The following is a 19,378-nucleotide window of genomic DNA, read 5'->3' on the forward strand; positions in this document are numbered from 1 at the left end:
TATCGTCGTGTTCCTCATGCCAAGCATTACATGCGCGGTGCACTTGACGATAGCGCTGGAGATTTTTTTCTTGTTTACTAAAGCCACTGCGCGAGCCGGGGACTCGGCGGTCGCCGCGAGACACGTGCTCATGAGCGCTCCGCATTTTTTTTTTTTTTGCAACAGCGAACTTAGGGCTTGTACGACAACTCCGCTGTTAAAACGCTTGTGCCCAAGTGTGTATGGCTGAGGGGTATCGTGAATGGAGTTCATGTGCCTAAGAGGGCATTTGTGTTTCCGTTTCCATCTCTTTTTGCTTTTTGCTACGAGGAAGGGGAAGGGGATTTCTGTAATCAAATGTAGCGAGAAACTGCAGTAACGTGACCAGGCACGCAGTTGAAGAAATTCCTGGGAAACTTAAGTCTGTATACCTGCTTTAAAGTTTAAGCCTAGCGATTATCAATAACTTCTTTACTGCTACATCGTGTCTGTTTCTCTTTCTTCGCTTTCCTTTCTTCGTCTTTTGACGCAAATTACTCCGACGGCCAGACTGGTCAGAGTTCATACGGCAGCTTCCCTACAGTCACAGCTCTCCTCCGCATAGGCCCGTCCTCCGTGACATGAACCTGTCACGGCCAATTCTTGTTCCATTGTGGCAGAGTTCTGGGATATCCTTGTGGTCAGTGCAACTGTCAGCTCCTCTGGCGACCCGGTTTCAAATACCAGACGAATAAAATTTATTTTCTCTTTACAGCGGCGGCCATTTTAGTACCATTCGGGTTGGCGCCGACGACTATGACTACCGTCATATTTCGGGTTTGATGACACGCCTAAGGCTTTCTCCTTAATAATAGTCACATAAGTACTTTTCCGGCTACTCTTTCAAAACGGTAGCGAATACATTACTAAATCAACAAAGAAAGTAACGCGTTACCGGTAACGCCGTTATTCGTAATGCCTCACGAGCAACACTGTTCACGGAATTTCTTACGCACGTACACTGTAAAGGCACATTAACGAAATATTCGATGTTTTATTTGTTGATGAATTGGGCAGTTTAAACGATGAAATCCAATATTTGATGATTTAGAGGAACTTCGTTCATCTGTAATTGGCCGCGAAGAGAAGACACCGTGCGCCGCTCGCGGCTTCTGCTTTAGCTACCGTAATGACGTCACAATCTCTTGCAAGTCCTCTTCAAGTAGTCCAAGGCATATAAATGTGTATTTACACACTGGCTGCGCAGCAACCGGCTAAATTTAACACTGGACCTGCCACTGTGTTCTGCCTTATCCGCCGGGAAATCTCTGACATGACATAAGTGTTGGAGACACTATTTCCCCAATAAGGTGAATAAACAAGATTTTTAAGACGCATAACTTTCCCCCTTATGAAATTTTGTCGCAGATGTAAGTTGTTTCCTGCGGCCAAATATGATGCGATGCGTTTCAAGGTAGGTGCAGCAGAGAAAGTGTTACCATTATGTATACCGTTGTTTTCAACTCCGTGGTTCAGGTTGAACGAGATGTATTAAAAAGTGCGTTTGAGTCGATCACGACGAGTTTCGAAACGACCATTGTTTTCAAAGTACAATTAAGCGCGCAAACGCGCTCTTGACGTACCCACGGTAATGAAATTTGGCAGAGTTGTCGACACAGGAAACCGTAAACGCAAGCTTCCCGTCCCAGTAATCCGGCCGACCCCAAGCTCCAGTCGGGATACGTATTTGATTTAAAGCGAGATAAATATTGATTTATTCCAGACGTTAGCTTCATCAAAACGAGAACGTGGTTACTTCGGGCTTAGGAATATCGTCAACGGTACAGTTGTAGGGCTGAATAACCAGAGAGGAAACATATTCTCTCGAAAGGACGACATAAACCCTGAAAAATTATATGCGACCAGTATATGCAGTGCTTACTATGTTTCCTCCTGAAGAGTGACAGCTAGCTCATTCGACCCTCTGCAATGCGGAAAATCGGGTAATCAGAATTTGCGGATGGGTCCAGGCAAACGTATGTCTTATCTGACGGTGTCAAGTGCACATAGGTTCGGACATGTTTGGCCACTAACGTTGATCACTGCGCAAACTTCGAGTTAGGGAGGCTAGTATCATGAGGCAGAGAACGCGGCTGCGAAAAGGGCAGGAGACGTATTGATAACAATTGTGAAGGCGCAGGAACAACGCTTCGCACATGATGAACTTGATAAGCATCGCTTCCAAACAGATTGTACCCAAGAAACAAAGGAACATCAACAAGTTATTAGCCAAATAAAGGCGGGGTGATTCGGGAAGCATTGCTATATAATTTTGACTGTCGTTAAGAAAATCTGGAATTCTGTTAAATCGGAAACTTACGCCTGTGTCCTGAGATCCGAATGAACGAGCGTTTGCCTAAAAGAACAGCCATGATTATTTGGACGCCTGCCCACTCATCCCTTCGCGAAAGGCAGCTACTCACGCTCACGCTCGCCGGGCACCGCTAAAGGGCGACCAGAGGGCCAGACACTCAGTCATCGCACACAATGGTATCACCCAACAGTACATGCACGCATGATGCGCTCTTCCCGCCGACGGCTGAAAAGTTGGCAAACGAACAACGGGAAGATGCATGACAAGCACCAGCGTTTCACGAGTTTCGAACGCTTATGACTATATAAACCGCTTGGCTTTCGAAGCCTCTGGGGTAGCCGCAAACAACAGCGTTACCCCGGGACGCCGCCTTGGTGCTCTATATAGTTGGGTCGAGCGAGCGAGCTAGGACGACAAGGCGAGTGCCTAAGGGGCTCTACACTTAATATAATATATAAAACATACTTGCCGTTCAGAGCGCTTGTCTAGCTCTCTAGTTAAAGCATCATGAGCAGTAGTAGTAGCAGTAGTAGTAGTACAGCAGCAGCAGCAGTAGTAGTAGTAGTAGTAGTAGTAGTAGTAGTAGTAGTAGTAGTAGTAGTAGTAGTAGTAGTACAGCAGCAGCAGCAGCAGTAGTAGTAGTAGTAGTAGTAGTAGTAGTAGTAGTAGTAGTAGTAGTAGTAGTAGTAGTAGTAGTGTAATACAAGAAAAAAGCTGAAGCCCGGAACAGTGTCACCAACGCAGTTTTCACTTATAATTGCGTTATTGGACAGTGCGATGGCGCTATTTGAAGTGAGTTTTTCGTATCTGTTTTTGATAAATTTACGGGAAAGTGGGCCTAAGCCCTTTCAAAGAAAATTGCACACCTTGAAATTTATTTACACACAAGTACCCGACCAAGCCATGCATTTGCCCTAGGGTGTTGCACTGCTATGCATTGCAAAGCGCTCTCGCTTTGAAATGCTACTTGCTTGTTTGCGAACGCAGCTAAGGAGACTTTACCGTAAATTTAGAGCGAAAGCTCTACTACCGTATGTCTTGCAAGGTCATTCATCGTGTCGCTATGACCGTGAGCCACTTGAGCGCAAGTGTGGCAGGTGTGACGTCTCGCCGCGTGATCCGCTGCGCACAGGCGTCGCAGCTGTGCTCACTTGGAGCCTGCCGCTGCGGTACCACGTGACTGGGCGAGGGTTAAAATGGCTGCTTCGCGGGCACTTGGTCACTCGGTGTCACCATGGATGGCGCGCCGGCTGGGCCGTCTGCGCGTGCGCTTCAGCACAAGCGACAGGCTGAATCCAGTCTTCCAGTAGATATAGCTAGACGGCAGGCTGCGAAAAAGCAGGGACGTCTGCTGCTTGGCACGACATTCCGCGGTTGGTGCAGCCAAATCGTCTGCCATTTTTCTCGTGAGTTTCAGAACCTGCTGTCAGCCATGCGCTTAAATTTGTTCCACGGGGTAGTTCTGTAAGCTACGTTGCTCGCTTTACAACGAAACCGTCGATCCTCAAAGGCACTGGACCTTGTGAGCGGTGTGACATCCCATGATGGGAATTATGTCTTCCGATTCCCCACATCAGTGGCTTCTTAACATTGCAAATTAATTTGCACTCCTTGTGCGGTCGTGCATTACCCTCCCACCACCGGCCTCAACCCTCGCACGCGCGTTTTGCTTTGGAGAATGATGACGCCTCAGTCACCCAACACATTGTAGAAAAAAAAACTTAATATTAAACCTGTTGCGACCAGCGAAACATGGGCGCAGTCGAGGGAGTGCACGAAACAAACCACGTTTGTTTGCAATTTGTGGTACAGTATACTTCTTCGTTAAAGGGGCTAGAGTTTTATACTAGCCGAAAAACATTAGGCGGTCCGTTCAGCTCCTGTAGAAGCCCGTGTGACAGCAGTCGACAATTCTGTAATGCTTACAACTTCAAAGTAAACTACGTTATTCTGAAAAGTAAATGAAGTCATCTTAGCGGATAACAGTCACATAATTTGTTGCGAGATAGTTTCCATTAAACAAGAATTACCGCCGCTATGTGTAATCGTGCTCCATACGTAGATGGCCATGCATTGACAGCACACGATTATTCTGTAACGTGTACACGGGTGCGATTCCCCGCCGCGGCGCCCGCTTTTCTGATGGAGGAAGAAAGCAAAAACGCCCGTGTGTCGAGATTTCGGCACGCGTGAAAGAACCCCATTTTGTCAAAATTAATCCGTAGCCCTCCCCTACGGTGCGCCTTATGGCCCATGAGATACTTCGGCGTGTTAAACCCCATAATCAATCAATTCTGTAACGTTTAAAACTTCACTGTGGACAAACTAATCCTGAGAAGTAAATGAAACAAAGCGTAATGCTAGAGTCGTGTTAGCGGCTTGCTGTCATATAATTTGTTTTGGTATAGCTTTGAATAAATAATAGTTACTATACAGCCGTTTTCTGTAACCAGTCTCCCCCAGTAGATTGTTTGGGTAACATGGGTAACAAGTTTTATTACCTTAGCGGCTAAAGAGAATGAAGTCGTTGCAAGACCACAAGTTTCTGACGAGCCAGTTGGCTCGCGAACCGTGGCTAAAGCAAGTCTCGGCCGTAACAACCGTCACTAATGTAAACAAACCCCTACTCAATTGGGCGCATGCTAATTACTCATTACCAAGTCGTTGCTTGCCGTGACCGGCCTGAGCCCAGACCTCATATTGCAGCCGGCAGGAAAAGCGTGCCACGAAGTCCGGCCGATGCAGTTGGCCGTGCGGAAACTGCCGACGTGCGAACCGCCTCAGTCCCTGATTCAATGCTTCATTGCTGACGACGGAAAGTTGGTTTCATTAATGCCGCAAAATGCCACCGTTCGTGCAAGGCCGTTCGACCTGTGCGCACGCTCCAGGCGGCGTAGGAGTTCGGCCGCATGCGGGCATGCCGTTCCCGGCGATGCGCGCGTGCAGCCTCGTCAAAAGTATCCCCACTTGCGCAGGAGGCACGCTGAGATACTGGGAAAGTTTGACTTGTACCCGAAACGAGCAATGCGGGTGCGCCCAAATAAACAATTTGTTTACATTGTCAGAGTTTTCGCAGTCAAGGCTTGCTTCACCCATTGTTCGAGAACCGACGCGCTCGGGGGAAAATGGTTTCCCTTGTAGAGGGATCATCCTGGTTAGCTGCCACAAAAACTTGTTCCCCAAGAAAAAAAAAAAAAAAAGAAGTCGGTGCTGTCACTGTCGTTGACCGCAGCCACTCCTCCCCCCTCCCCCTCCCGGGACCACCGTCGATGGAGACAACCGGCGCATTATATATAGCTCAGAGGGTAAAGCGCTGCATTTGCATGTAATGCGGAGGTTGTCCATACTATTCCCGCCTAGTGAACATGGCTCATTTCCTCTCGATTTCACATTCCTTGTTTATTCACTAGTTTATTAAAAACGCAATCTCATCTTCACGACTATACGTTTTAAAGAGCTTTTCAGCAACCGAATTCTCAGCATGCTCGGTGAAAGGTTCATAATGTAGGCCACGGGCTATAGGTAGCGCCACTGCTTTGAGATGGTAGCGCTCTGCAGAAAACAGTCTGTAAGTGCAACTTGGTGTGCTTACTCACAGAATTCTTCATCCCGCAATTGTTTCTCTAGAACTTTCTTAGAGACCAGTTTTTAGCGTGTTTGCTTGAAAAGAATTGTCGTAACGTTCCTAGAACACCCCAAAAGAAATTACGGGACGCCCTCGCGCCAGCCTACAACGAGTACATCAGTAGACGTGGTTCTTGACTGAGAATTGCAGCTGCTCTAAATCGTATCTGTGGTGTAACAAATATTTAGGTAATGTCGCTGTGCTGCAGGAACCTTCCGTATATCGTCCTATTGGGAGAACCGTGCGTCAGGGTCCGAATAAAGGTGGTTGGTGCGGCTGTAGGCGTATACTTGACTGCATAGATTGAGTTCCCAGAGCAATTTTGCAGCTCGGGTTGCAGTCGCAATCGCTTGTTCACACTGGCGTGGTATTGTTTTTGTTTCAGTACATCCTTTTCGTTTCCTCTAAGCGGGTGAACAGTTTGAGCCAGCGCGCCATCAGTAACTTGGTGACGGTAAAAATGAACGAGGCTTCCCCAGTTCTTCAGTGCATCTTTCTACAATCACGAGTTTTCCAGTTGATTTACTTCCGGACACAGCGATGGTCACGCATAAACAGCATTCGTAAATGCGCTCCCGTAGCAGTTACATCTAGCACTGCGTCCGTATGACGGGTGAGTACGATAAAAAGCAATTTCTGGTGATGTTGTTAACTTCCCACATATGTTAGCACGATTGGTCGGTATAGCGCAGAGCCGACGGTGGCCGCTTTCTGTGCCATCCGCCATCACGCAAACATTTTGAGTGTTCGCGTGTATACCCATCGGTTATAGCGTCCATATTTGCATCTAACGTACCGCTCCGTTCTTGCCGAAAGGCACGCAGTTGCAATAGAACAAGTAACCGTTCCCACTCAACATGCAGATATATGCGCAGCGCCTAAACGCCTCCAGCCGTCGCCGCACAAAAGATGCATCGATACATGGCCTCCTTTCATAACGATGAATAGCTGCGGTGTAGGCGTACCCACAACGCGGTCAATAACTTGCAGAATTCTACCACAGCCAAAGAGCGACTATCGTCGTTACCTGAACTTTTTTTACACCATGGTCGTAACATGCGGAATATGGCGAATTCTTCTAAAGGCTTGTAAAGATTGGACAAGTTCGACAACCTCGTTTACGCGAGCTTTGCAATCCCTCGGTGCACATCACTTGGGTTAAATATTTTGGCGTCCAAAAAGATGATCGTACTTCTCAATAACGTTTTCTAGTATACGATAATAAAACTGGAACTCAGAAAATACGTTATTAACAACCCTGCTTACGCGCGTTTGCAACTTTCAAACTAGCAGCCGATGTTACACCCTGAATAAAAAGTTTACAAAACCGAAAAACGAAATACCCCGTATATCATAAGGGTGGGATAGCGCTCATAAATATGGACAGGGAAAGTATGTGGATAACACGGCGCTACACGCTTCTGTTCTTTCCTGTTGTGTGATTCGTGTGAAAGATTTTCGCGTCTTTTTTTTTTCAATAACTTGACCTTTTTCCATTTAAGGTCCTGAAATTTCTGTTATCACTTTTTTTCTGACTGTGGACGTTTTTTACTTGGCTTCGCTCTTCTTCCTTTCTCCCGCTATATCTGTACGGAGTCCAACACAACAGGGCCATGCCATTAATTTTTGTGCTGTCGGTAAGCATGCAGCACCTTCGTGCTGCCCTTTCGTGCTAGAGTTGTGTTCTTGGTAATGATGTTAAGAACTCGAGGGCTGACTGGGAATCAGAAAGCATGGCCAATTTATTGGCTGAGTGCTGTAAAATATTGCCAGGTAGTCAAAAACGACGCAAGGTTTTTCCAGTAATTGAAGTTTATTGGAAAAAAACTTCAGCTTCGCAATGAACTAGAAGAAGCTTCCCAACCGTTCAAAAAGCAGTAGAGGAAGTGACACAGACAGTCGAGCGTCGGCAGATCAAACGGAGAGGAGCTGCATGAAGCTGGGAATGCAGGAACGGCATTTACGGAACATGTTACGGCGTTTTTTTTTATTCTTAGAACAGTGCGATAAGGACGAGGATGTGAAAAACATTTCCAGGGCACCTCAACCCTCCTTGTGACGTAATGATTGAGAAAACATTCGAGTCTAATTGACGAACGGGTCCTTTAATTGTTATCACCATCCTCTTTTCGGTACGTCGTTTTTTTTTCTTAGTTACTGAGCACGTACCCGCGTTCGCATCGGCAAGCAAAGCGGACATTCCGAGAGAACGTACTTTTCTACTCGCGTCATTGCTGCTTCTGTTATTAGCATGTTCAACGTAATCGTTCGGGCTTCTGTAAATCTGTAAAATTAGCAGAGGTTCATAGGACCAAGGGCACAACGCGTTCATTGCTCCACCTTTATTCAGCCAGAGTTTTTTTTTTTTTTTTTTTTTTTTTTTTTGCTCGCCACTTCAGGTGATATCATCAACCGGCTGTGAACCTTGCATTAAAAAAACACCCGCTTACTGTCGATGTTAACTTGTCTCAGCTTTTCAATCGGTACTCCAGGTATACACTCTAAGAAAACAGGGTAGAAAAAGGGAGAAAACCACAGGTTTTCTCCCCCAGCCCAGCAAGTTTCTCCCTTTAGCTCATCACATGTAGCGCCCTCTGTACGGCCTCTATTTAACACGAACACGGAGGAGTATACATTCTCCCCTGTCGTCTGCCACCTGCCGTCGGCGGCGACGCCGATAACGAAACCGTTATTCGTTGTACAGTGGCTTTCGCCGATCGGGCGTACATGACGACTCTGTGAAACACCGCCTCTGCAGTGTACCGCTTCCGTGTCCTCTCAGCCTTTTTTTACCACCAAGTGCTTGCCACGCAAACGCACGGCTCTCCAGCCGTGTGTTTGGCGCACATTCTGTGGGCGCCGCTGCTTGCTTGCTGTGTGTGACTCGCCTGCGCCCAGTTCAACGTTACCAGCGTTTCTATTGACGGCCAAATAAAAGAAAGCAGCAATGATACTAAACTGCCGCTTTCTTCATCAACGAGCACGGGCCGCAGCATATTGATGCATCAGTTGCCAACAACAGAAGGCCCCCATTCGGCAGCATTTTGGCTGGCGTCTCTGATGGGTTACTAGACCAGCGCTGCGCTCTTCGCTAAAAGACCCAAGCAAGGCAATTTGAGTCATCACTCAAACATACGCACCGTACTGTTTCGGTACACGTTTTTTTCGTCTTTGAGCTATTCTACTGCTTCTTTCAAAACCTGAAACTAAGAAAAGGTTGCAATTTCACGGGTTACATTTGACAAAATAACAAAACACAGTTGAGGCTCACAGATTGCTGTGGGTTATAGAAACAAACGACCAGCTCATTGTTCCTACTTGCATGTTTTGCGATCAATGTTATAAATGCTTTGTAGCCGTTTAAAGTTTAGTTGTGCTTTGTAATCACGGGGACATGTGGAAAGTGTGCTATGTGTAGTGCAATGCGTATGTTCACGTGTATTATGCTGGCGCTGTTGTCTATTGCGGGTATTGTCCTTTGGCAATGCCTTGAATGGAGTGTACGTCGCTGTGTTCTGCTGTTTCTTCTCAATCTGTGCCCGCCAACGTGCGTCCTCTGTAATGTGGCCTAATATATACGTTAGCCATGGAGGAAATACCTTGATGTAAGTGCCCACTGATGGTGATGCTTATTAGCGGCCCCTCCCCCTCCCCCCTCTTTTTTTGCGTCATCTATTGGTCATTTTTAAACGTTAAAGATTGCTTTACTTCGAGAACTCTACAGGGAGAGCAGTGTCAACTCCTTGCTCGGGCGGATGTAATCGATCCGTTTTTCGTGCTGCCTGCACCGCCTTTGTGCTGAGATTCCCGATTGCAGACGATCCGCGTTTTGATGCATCGGTTGTAGCAAGATAAGGAGACTAACAACAACTGGTTGTTGCCAAATGGCCTCATTGGGTGCTTGTGATCTCGTGTGTGGTGAACGGCGAGGTTACAAGCCTTTCGGAAATAAAGGCGGCATTTTGAAAGCAATCGTTATGACTTCTACTCAGTTTACAGAGGCATGTTCGCGCAAAACGCGTAGGCGGAGCGCGTAGCGGGAGGAATGCAAGAAGGCGCGCATGTATATACGATCGGCGTCATGGCTTGCTAACCGCAGTTCTGGTGCTCATTAGGTAACGTCTTGGTTATTTTAGCGCATCTTAAGCGCACACAACCACCGTAACCTACCTATTTGTACTTACTCGATCCTCCAACCGATCAGCTCGCTAGGCCTTTCTCGCATACCAGCCTTGCTCGTGTAGCGCTGCCAGGGGAGGAATGCTCCTCCATTAGCTCGCGAAAGGGAGAAATCTTCCTCCACTCCTAGGGGGAGAAACGCGCTCCTTCCTCTTAAAGGAAGAATCTTTCTATCTCTTAGGGAGAAATATATGATACATTCCTGTTTCACCCTTAAGGGAGAAACTACCACATCCTTTTTTGTTAGAGTGTAGTGCGCCGTGGGCCTTAAGACCGTAAATTTCGGGTATGACGGGCGAAACAGCAATGACTTACCCAAAAAGCATGCCCCCCTCTGTCTAACGACGACGATGATTGAATGCGAAGCTTTCTCGAGATGGATTCTTTGGTCGGCCAATCCCACACCGCGAGTATGTGCTACTCTGGAGGTACGCACCTTTTTTCTAGAATATCCACAGCAACTCCGGGGTGTTCCCTCCGTAGGCCTAACGTTTGGGTTTGGGGTGTGCGGCGCGAATCGGTACCTGCTGCTTGGCATTCGCTTCGACCGTGTCGAAATAGAGCAATTGTACAGACTCCGGCTTCATACTGCGAGGGACCAATGTTCGATTCCGGTCATGGGAAGCGTTTTTTCCTTCTTTCACTTCACCCACGATCATTCGTCATCATCAACAGAGAAAGTTGGCTTTCCTGAAGGGCGTATTGGCGTACAGCGGCACCAGTGAAGACACTAAAGCTTCGCTTTAAAAAAAACGAAGGCATCGTCGCTATATTACCGCAGCAGCTTTAGCTAAAGGCACTTTCCGAAAGTGACGCGTTCGTCAAGACTCACATCTCCGCCTTTCCATACATTTTAAAAAAAATTGTAGGATCCCACGCATAAAGGACATCGACGTAAAGCAAAGCTTTAATCGTAATAGACATGGACTGAAATGAACTGGCGCGTTTCATTTCTTGCAGAGCGTTAATGTGCTTGACATAGCGGACTTTTTTAAACGGTGAGCAGTGGCGATTGCGTCGAGAGATACGAGACGTAACGAGAAACGTCAAACGTCTCACTCCCCCCCCCCCCCCCTTTTTCCGGCCAGTCGCTTTCCCGGCAGGCTCCTCGGGCGCTGTACGGATGCTGCCAGGGTTACCCCCTTACCCCCCCCCCCCCCCCCCCCCCTTCCGAAAGACTTGCTTTCCAGGCTTCGCGCACTGAGTCGCACGCGTGAATCCTCCCGTATATTTCTTCAACAAGCACCCTGTTGACGTTTCTACCATTACTTTGGAGGTGTTTGGGTTCAGTAGTGGTTTCGATTATGGGCAGGTGAGCTTTGGTGTTTAATGTCGTCTTCGATCATGGCAAACCAATCCAGGGGCCTCATTAAGAGGGGAGCTTCATCTGACCTGCGATTGACTGCAACAAATACCCGCGTCCCCCACTTTCACGCCCACTTGGCAGTGGCAAGTATGTGTCGAAGTAGGGCAGTCATTGCTGCTTCCCGCATGTTTGCGGCCAGTCCGTCGAACAGGTTAATCACTGCCGGCCGAAAAGGAAGCTGGCGGGGGATAAACAAGGAGGTTACGTGAGTGCGTGACCCTATTCCTATCAAGGCTGCAAAGAAAGGTAAAAAAAGACGACGGGAATCTATGATGGCGCTTGCAGTATTCAAACGCCGGGGGACTGGCTGCAACGATGACGCTGTCACCGTTAGGCTCGGTGTCGCGGCGGCGAGTGTGAAATATGAAGCAGGGACCCCGGCTTCCGCTCGAGTGCAGCTCGCTGCTGCTGTGCTTGCGCTTCATCATTACTTCTCGGCGAGGATCCGAAAGTAGGCCATCGGTCCTTTTGTCTCCGCTGGATGCGATGTGGCGATTGTTTTTGGTTGCGGCGAGCGCGGTTAAGGTGAACGGAACAAAACAAAGCGTAAGCCACAACGGGTGCTCACCAGATACTGTGCGACCAGATTTAAAATGACTCATTAATTGTTCGAAATTCCCCAGTAATTCGGATCAAATCCGAATACGTTAGTTGAAACAGATGAAAGGTAGTGTAGGCGAGGTTTACCGTATATTTCACCGGGAGCAGAATGTCGAATTCAAGAGGAGAACCCATTGAACTCAACTGCTTCACTCTGTTGCGCGGCATCTATTCTGTGCATGCAGGTCCCTCTTCGAAATGCGGAAAGTTACCTTCGACGGGAATTAAATTACAGGTAATCGAAAAGCGTATCCCACCGGTCGCTACTCCCGTCACGCCTAAGCTTATCTCCCGATCGCACTTGCCGCTAACGCATCAGGCACACAAGCAACACGCGTCATCTCTACTGAATGAATCCCTAAATCTTTTTTTTTTTTTTTTTTTGAGCCTGACGCTGGCTTGTCCGAAGAGACCTAATGCGGATCGGAACGTCCATCGTGTCAAATGTTCGATATTGCACCTCTCAAATTGTGCACCGGTTTTCTTAGAATGTATGTGTACTGGCTGACGGGCCCCTGTTCTCCAGACAGACAGACAGACAGACAGACAGACAGACAGACAGACAGACAGACAGACAGACAGACAGACAGACAGACAGACAGACAGACAGACAGACAGACAGACAGACTAACATTATTTGACCACAGCCGGGGCGATTAGCCTGGCGACGTCTTCGCCTTCGTCCGTCGGGCAGCAGGGCCCCTTTCGGGCAGGGGTCCGGTGCCGTCGGCCAAGAGGGCCAAGTCTTCTTCGGCTTGGGAGTTTGGGTTTTGCAGGGCTGCAAGAAACACAAACATTGCCGGGCTTTTGTAATTGCGTGTTCCGAATTCAAAACTTACGAAATAAATACGATTACGTGAAATGTTTAATGGCGGCTGTTTTTTCAACATCCACATCAATTGTCCGACAAGGCAGGAAGCATAGCGTTAAGTACACCACTGCGGCTTCTCCTGTCTTGATGGCGCTGGTTTGTGAACGCTTCCAGCGCTGCTCACCGGAATTTCCAGAAATGACGATGAAGGCCGGCCAATATTTTCTTACTTGCATTATCCGCTCCCTCTCCTCCCTTTCGCCAACACTCTTCAGTTACAAGCACTTCAGTGACGACATCTCACCATTTCCGCTTGTATAAAAATCTCAAGAAGCCGGCATCTTTCTTTGATCAGCCGCAATTGAACCGAAGTTTTTTTTTTTTTTTTTTTACTCGGGGCGCTACCCAAAAGCAGTGAGTTTGTACGATAATGACGAGGTCGAGTGAGTTTTACGTTAAACTCAATATGTAGCACAGATATGTATCTCGACAGTTGTGGTGTCTCTCAGAACCATGAAACTTTGAATGTGTCCCAAAAACATCGTTTCTCGCTCTTTCAAAAATAAGAGCCTACCCAAATAGCGAGAGAGAATAGAGGGGTACGGGAGGAAAAAAGGAAAGCAGGGATATTGAAAGAGAACATTGCGGGGTACCCCGAGAGCCCTTGAAAAAAGCAGGCCAAGACGGTTGGCGAAGGGTGCGTACGAACGGTGGTATGCGCAGAGCGGCTTCTCTCGAAACAAAACCAATATGGTTGCACGCGGCACTAGGTTTTGTTCCGTCAATACTCCGGAAATCGTACATGAGCATGTGTTACTGGCGTTCTGCACTCCTCTTGGCATTTTCCTTGTTTGACATGCGTGGCAGAATTTCAGCGGTGTTTTTCGCCCTCCAACCTGCCACCTGTATATAGGCCAGCTTTAGATAGTTGCTTTAATTTGTTGCTCTCTGATCCACTGAAGCCCCTCTTGGCTTGGACAACGAATGGGAGCCGTTTTGGCTATAAGCAGCGCGTAAAATAACCAAAGAATTGAAGAAGTTTATTGAGGCGACAGCCGAATTTATTAAAACACGAAATAAATAAAATTCCATTTCCAAAATAAGTAGGGGATAAACATTAGGGTTAAAAATACACTGTGCACGCACTAAAAAGCCCCCCGTTGGTTGAATTCTCCACAATGCTAAAAAATTCAGGGAAGCTTGCACTCACGCGCAAGATTTGATTGGCGAAGCTGTTATAGGGTAGCATTGCCGGACACATAGTTAAAGTTGAGTATCATTGTTTATTTGGATAGTTGAGGTGCTAGTATCGTCGTCATATGCATCGAAGAGGTCGTCGTCTTCTTCGCGGCGAGTGGTGTATGCAAAGTCCTTCGTAGCATTGTGAACTTCCACTAGCTCTTCGTCATCAACTCGAAGTAGCGATGGCGGGATCTGCAAGATGTCGCGGGGAGTATTGCCACACCCGCAGCCATGTCTCCAATTATTCATGATGGCTTCATAGAATGCGGCGGCCGTGGTGATTTCTCCCAAGCAGGCTGTCTTTTCATGTTTAGCATTAGCGCTGGAGTTCTTTTTTTTTTTTTTTTTTGCTAGAGCCACTGCACGAGCCGGAAACTCGGCGGTCGGCGCAAATCGTACGTTCCCGAGAACGCGGCATTTTCTTGGTATTTTTTCCTGCAACGGCGAAAATACGGCCAGTAACAACAGCTCCGCTATTCAAACAGCAGATCAATGCGTCGAAGTGGACGAATTCGGCTAATTACGATACCCAGCATTGAGTGCAAAACTAATTCTATGCGGGGCATTGCACAAGGCGGACGCATTTCATATTTGCATTGACCTGTGCGCAGCTGCCATTGTTCACTCACATCAAACGCTGGGGCTCGTGATTTGCACGATTCACCCACCTGATCTCATTGATTGGCTGTTCAAGAGCGCTGTGGCCAAGGTAACTTGCGGTTGCTTCCTAGAGTGTATGAGATCCAAAGGTTCGAACTGTATAGGGGCGACCTCACATGACTATAATCAAAGAATAATGAGCCAGTAGCAAGCGATAGCTTAGTGTAAAAACGCAGAGACATGTGAGAAACAAAGAACACTAAGTGAGAACTACGTCACAACTATGGTTGAAGAATACATAAATAAAAATAAAAAGCGTTCCTGAAACATAGCGATCCAAATTTAAGCTTATGTGTATTAACCAACAGTGTCAGCTCAACAGTATTCTTTTCTGCAACTGAATATGCTGACCTGAGAGGAAAACTTCTTCAAAGCGCAATACTATTCCAACCAAATATGAGAATAGCAAAGCTCTCCGGCAATTTGACTTCGTCAAGTACGGGAGTGTTTCCGTTTGCCCAGTTTCGATAAATTTGTTTTGTTATCCCCTCACCCTCTATATGGTACGAGTGGTGTCTGTAGGAGCGCCACCGAAAGCTCTCTAGCGGCACGTTTTGAAAGTAGCCGTAGGTTGAAACCGGTCAAGTTCACGGGTGGGACTTTTGAGTTTGTATGCGTTGCACATTTACATATATTCGGGGCAGTTGGGTTCGAAAAAAAAGGTGTTATTTAGGAGAAAACGGCGTACAAAATGTTCAATGCGACGCAACTACCATAGTAGACGAGCAACCTCGCGTGCTGTCCGTGTCGGTAATACAAACGGAATGGACGCTACTGTGGCTCGGAATGGTTAAAGTGTATTACCCCTGACAGCGCCACAAAAAGCAAAAAATTGGAGCTCTTCCACTCGGTGAAGAAAGAAGTCCAGCAAAGCTGGCGCTCTGGTTGGATTTATTGTGTTGGGGTTTAGCTATATAGGGTATTTGCTATATTCAATTAAAAGGGGACAGTGGCCCCATCTCTACGTCGCATACTAGGGGCGCACATGATCGGCGGGCAGAGACAATGACGTCTTATTACAGCGCGGCTACGCCAAGCACGGCTCAGGCTCTTGTTTGCCGCACAGGTGGCCGCCGAGAGAGAGTTGCTTTAAAAGCGCGTTGCATTGCGCAAAATCAGCCGGGAGAGAGACACCATGCGTGGCGAGGATAGACAACTCGGGAAGGGGGTGACGGGCGTGTAAGGGGGATCTGTAACCATACTCATTCCATAAATGGCAATGCTTCACTGTGTAACCCCCAACGTGGAAAAGCCCGCTTACAAAGACCATTACACCGGCCTTTGTTAAGTCGGCTTCATCCCTAAACCGCAATACACTACGGGGAAGAGCTTTTTCTGGGCAAAATACGCCGTCTGTTATCAAATACGAAGGTCCTAGGACCTCGTTTTATTTTTTATCGATTTTTTCTATGCGCTGAAAATTGTTGGATCCTAGCCATAGGCAGCTTTGCCGTAAAAGGACTCGGAGGCCTAAATTAGGGGAATTAGGGTCCAAACTCGCAAGCTCTTCTGCCGTAAGATATCGTAGGCGCAGTGTGTGTCTAGTCGACGCCTCCGCCAGAATCTCACTTTTGCGGACAGCCAATCACGCGCGAGCGCCGTCAATCACGAGCTGCTCTTTCGATATCCCAAGTGCGTACATTTTTGTTTTGTAAATGCAGGACCAGCTTCGGACATCGTGAGACCGTGTTTTCCTGCTGCATCTTATTTTTTTTTTCTGTTATCGTCGCAGGATTCAACTACTTCCAGACGAGCGGCGATATCAGCAGACCAAATTCAAGAAAAAAACCTGCAACCCTGTGTTCGAAGAAACGTACATCTTTCAGGTGGGTTTCAGTTCTCTCAAATGCTCATAATGTCACCTTTTTCTCTCAGTTCAAGGGTCAACGAATGGAAGTAAACGGCGGGAATGATGTACGTAGAATTGCAAAAGCATAGAATGTCAAGGGTCGAAATGCACACAAAAGGGGGTAATTTAAATGCAATTACAAATGGTCGTCACAAAGAAATGCAATGATAATATATTATAACCCAGTTTTGTGCTTAATTTTACCTTGCTGCTCACTTTTACACACTTTGGAATGGAAGTCGTAATTATTGTTGTAATGCTGCGAAGTTACTTCCTTCCATATCCGGGTCGATGAAGTTTTGCTGCTTGAAAATTAAATATTTCTTTTCACATCAAAACTGAGTACGCTCGTGGTTGTGCATGACGGTAAACGTAATACGTACACACCTGCTAGCGCACCCAAGCGTGTGTCCACTGTGGGGGCTGTTTTGATCTTGTTTACATTGGTTACATCAAACATTACGAAGAAACAGAAGGCGCAGTAATGAAGGTTTCCGGCTATCGTAACGTTTTAAGCCCTAAGGTGGCATATTTTTGCGGCAATAGCGGCGGGCGCCACTCTGAGCGTCATCTCGCCAAGCCCTATCGTAGTTAATGACAGTTTGCGAAACAGCGTGACACGCAACAAGTCCAAACAAGAAAGCGCTAACCCTTTTTTCCGACAGAACAAAAAAAATACAACGCTTTTCTGATAAAATTTATTTTCTCCATAAACACGACCGCGTCAACTAGCTTAATTTAATCACGTGGCTGAGTCCGTCTATTACGGTGCCGGTCGGCGTTTCTTAACGTGGATAAACCTTAAAAGAGATGGGGGCTCCCCCTTGACGTTCCAAATAGCGCGAAAAAACTCCCTTAGAACAAATTAGGTAGAGAGGAGTAACCTCAGTGAAGTAAAAACATGTACGTGCCTGCGCTTCTTGAAAATAAGGAAGTTTATTGGGCCTTCCGGAAGGTTTAACGCTCGGTGAACTTGGACGCAGATAGGGCTTCCTTGTAACCTTTTCAGATGGCACGTGCCTTTACCCTTTCCCTCTATCTCCTTCTCCGCACCCATAGAGTTTCTCATTAACTCACCTAGAGTGGAATCTGGCGCTAGCGTCAACGTGATTCGGCGGAGGCGCTCTACGCCTCCATGAGTGCCGCCATAGTGTGTAGTTCGGCCGGAAGTTCGGCGTGGCTTGGCCGGCAACGACTTTGTGGCTATGCAAATTGAGTTTTTGTTTAAAAAATTGCTGCCAAAAGTGCCGCTGTTAACCAATTTTATTTTGTATAATAGCATCCTCGATTAACCGCACCGGTGCACACCGGGGCACACCGGTGCGCCTTTTCATCCTCGATAAACCGCACCGGTGTGCACCGTCCGTCCTCGATAAACCGGGGTGCACCGTCGTGGGGCAATTTTTGGTTGCACCGCCGCGCACCGAGAGAGTCGACGGTGCGCCGGCGTGCAGTCCCGAGATGCATCGCGGACGATGCCGGCGAAGGAGCTTCCTCCGCCGTCTGCTGCAGCCATGGATCCTCCATGGCTGCAGCGACGGCGCATCGCCGCACTCGTGTCAAGGCGGACGGAACTGTGTATTGTTGCTGACAAGGATGGCGTGCTTGTGAATTCATCGGGCAACGATGCGACAGTCTCCTAACGGGCGGTAACAACGGCCAGTGATTGTAAATGAGGACGCGAACTTTGTGTACTTCAAAGACGGCTGCATGCATTGCCAGAAAGTTGGGGATTGACATTCGTTTCGTTCGATCGAATTATCATGAACTGTTACCGGAGTGCCTAGACGATGAAGACCTACTTGTTTTGCTGTAACGGAAGGGCGGAACAAAACAGGCACTCGCATTATGGCTCAAACGAAGATTAGAAGCAGCTTGTATGTAGCTGTTTAGTGGAAGCGGTGGCAGTACATTGTTCCGCATGTGTGACGGATTTAAGTTGTGCGTACATATAATCATTGGCCTTCAATAAATACCACTTTCAAATAGCGCTGTGTCTCATTACAGTGCTGTATTGTTACTTGTGAACGTTTTTATGAGTTGATTTCTTCGATTAAGAGATGGCGCCTGGGTAGAACCGCCCCGTTTGTCCTCGATCAACGCTCCGTGCCGGTACGCACCGTCGTGGGGCACTGTGCACCGCGCCGGTTTTGGGGGCAACACCGGTGCATGTTTATCGAGGACGCTATAAGACACCGTGTTAGAGGGCTTATGTTTCCAAGCAAATTTGGGTGTTACAAAGAAAAAAAAAGCAGAAGTGCTGCCTTTGTCTCACGCCACCAGATACTTCGGGCCGTCCCGGATTTATTTTTAAATTATTACATACTCCAAACTGGGTGAGCTTTTCCTTGATTTTTTTCTAATATTTTGCTGAAAAAAATGTTTAGATTGTCTGAAACTGTGCTCTTGCTTCCTCTCAATACAGTATTATTATCGTATGCTACGCGTTTCAGCAGGCGGTCGTGGGCAGAACAGATGAAACGTAGAGATACAGGAATGATGGAATCGCGTCGTATTTATTTGCTTTGTCCAAGCAGATTTAAATAAACTTAGAGGCGATGCCTATTACCGCAAGTAAGTCTTCAAGCACGCGCGATGAAATTGCATGAATGCGTTAAATGGCAAATAAATCCTGGCTTGTCGAGTAGCTATGTGTTGTCTCATTGCGCTTGGCCAAGGCAGTGAATGCTTCAAGGGGTAAGTAAACGCAGCGG

At 47.4% G+C, this 19,378-nt stretch overlaps 1 protein-coding gene across 1 annotated transcript in view; it reads left to right on the forward strand.

Moving 5' to 3' along the window:
• LOC144148551 (synaptotagmin-15-like) overlaps positions 1–19,378 on the forward strand; it is a 414,790-nt gene that overhangs the window by 333,845 nt on the left and 61,567 nt on the right. Inside the window, exon 5 of the mRNA XM_077680073.1 lies at positions 16,548–16,641. Coding sequence (XP_077536199.1) covers positions 16,548–16,641 — 94 coding nt within the window. The remainder of the gene's footprint in view (positions 1–16,547; positions 16,642–19,378) is intronic.

The sequence above is a fragment of the Haemaphysalis longicornis genome, unplaced genomic scaffold, assembly GCF_048455015.1.
Source record: "Haemaphysalis longicornis isolate Haplotype H1 unplaced genomic scaffold, Haemaphysalis longicornis Haplotype H1 scaffold_1, whole genome shotgun sequence".
NCBI lineage: Eukaryota > Metazoa > Arthropoda > Arachnida > Ixodida > Ixodidae > Haemaphysalis > Haemaphysalis longicornis.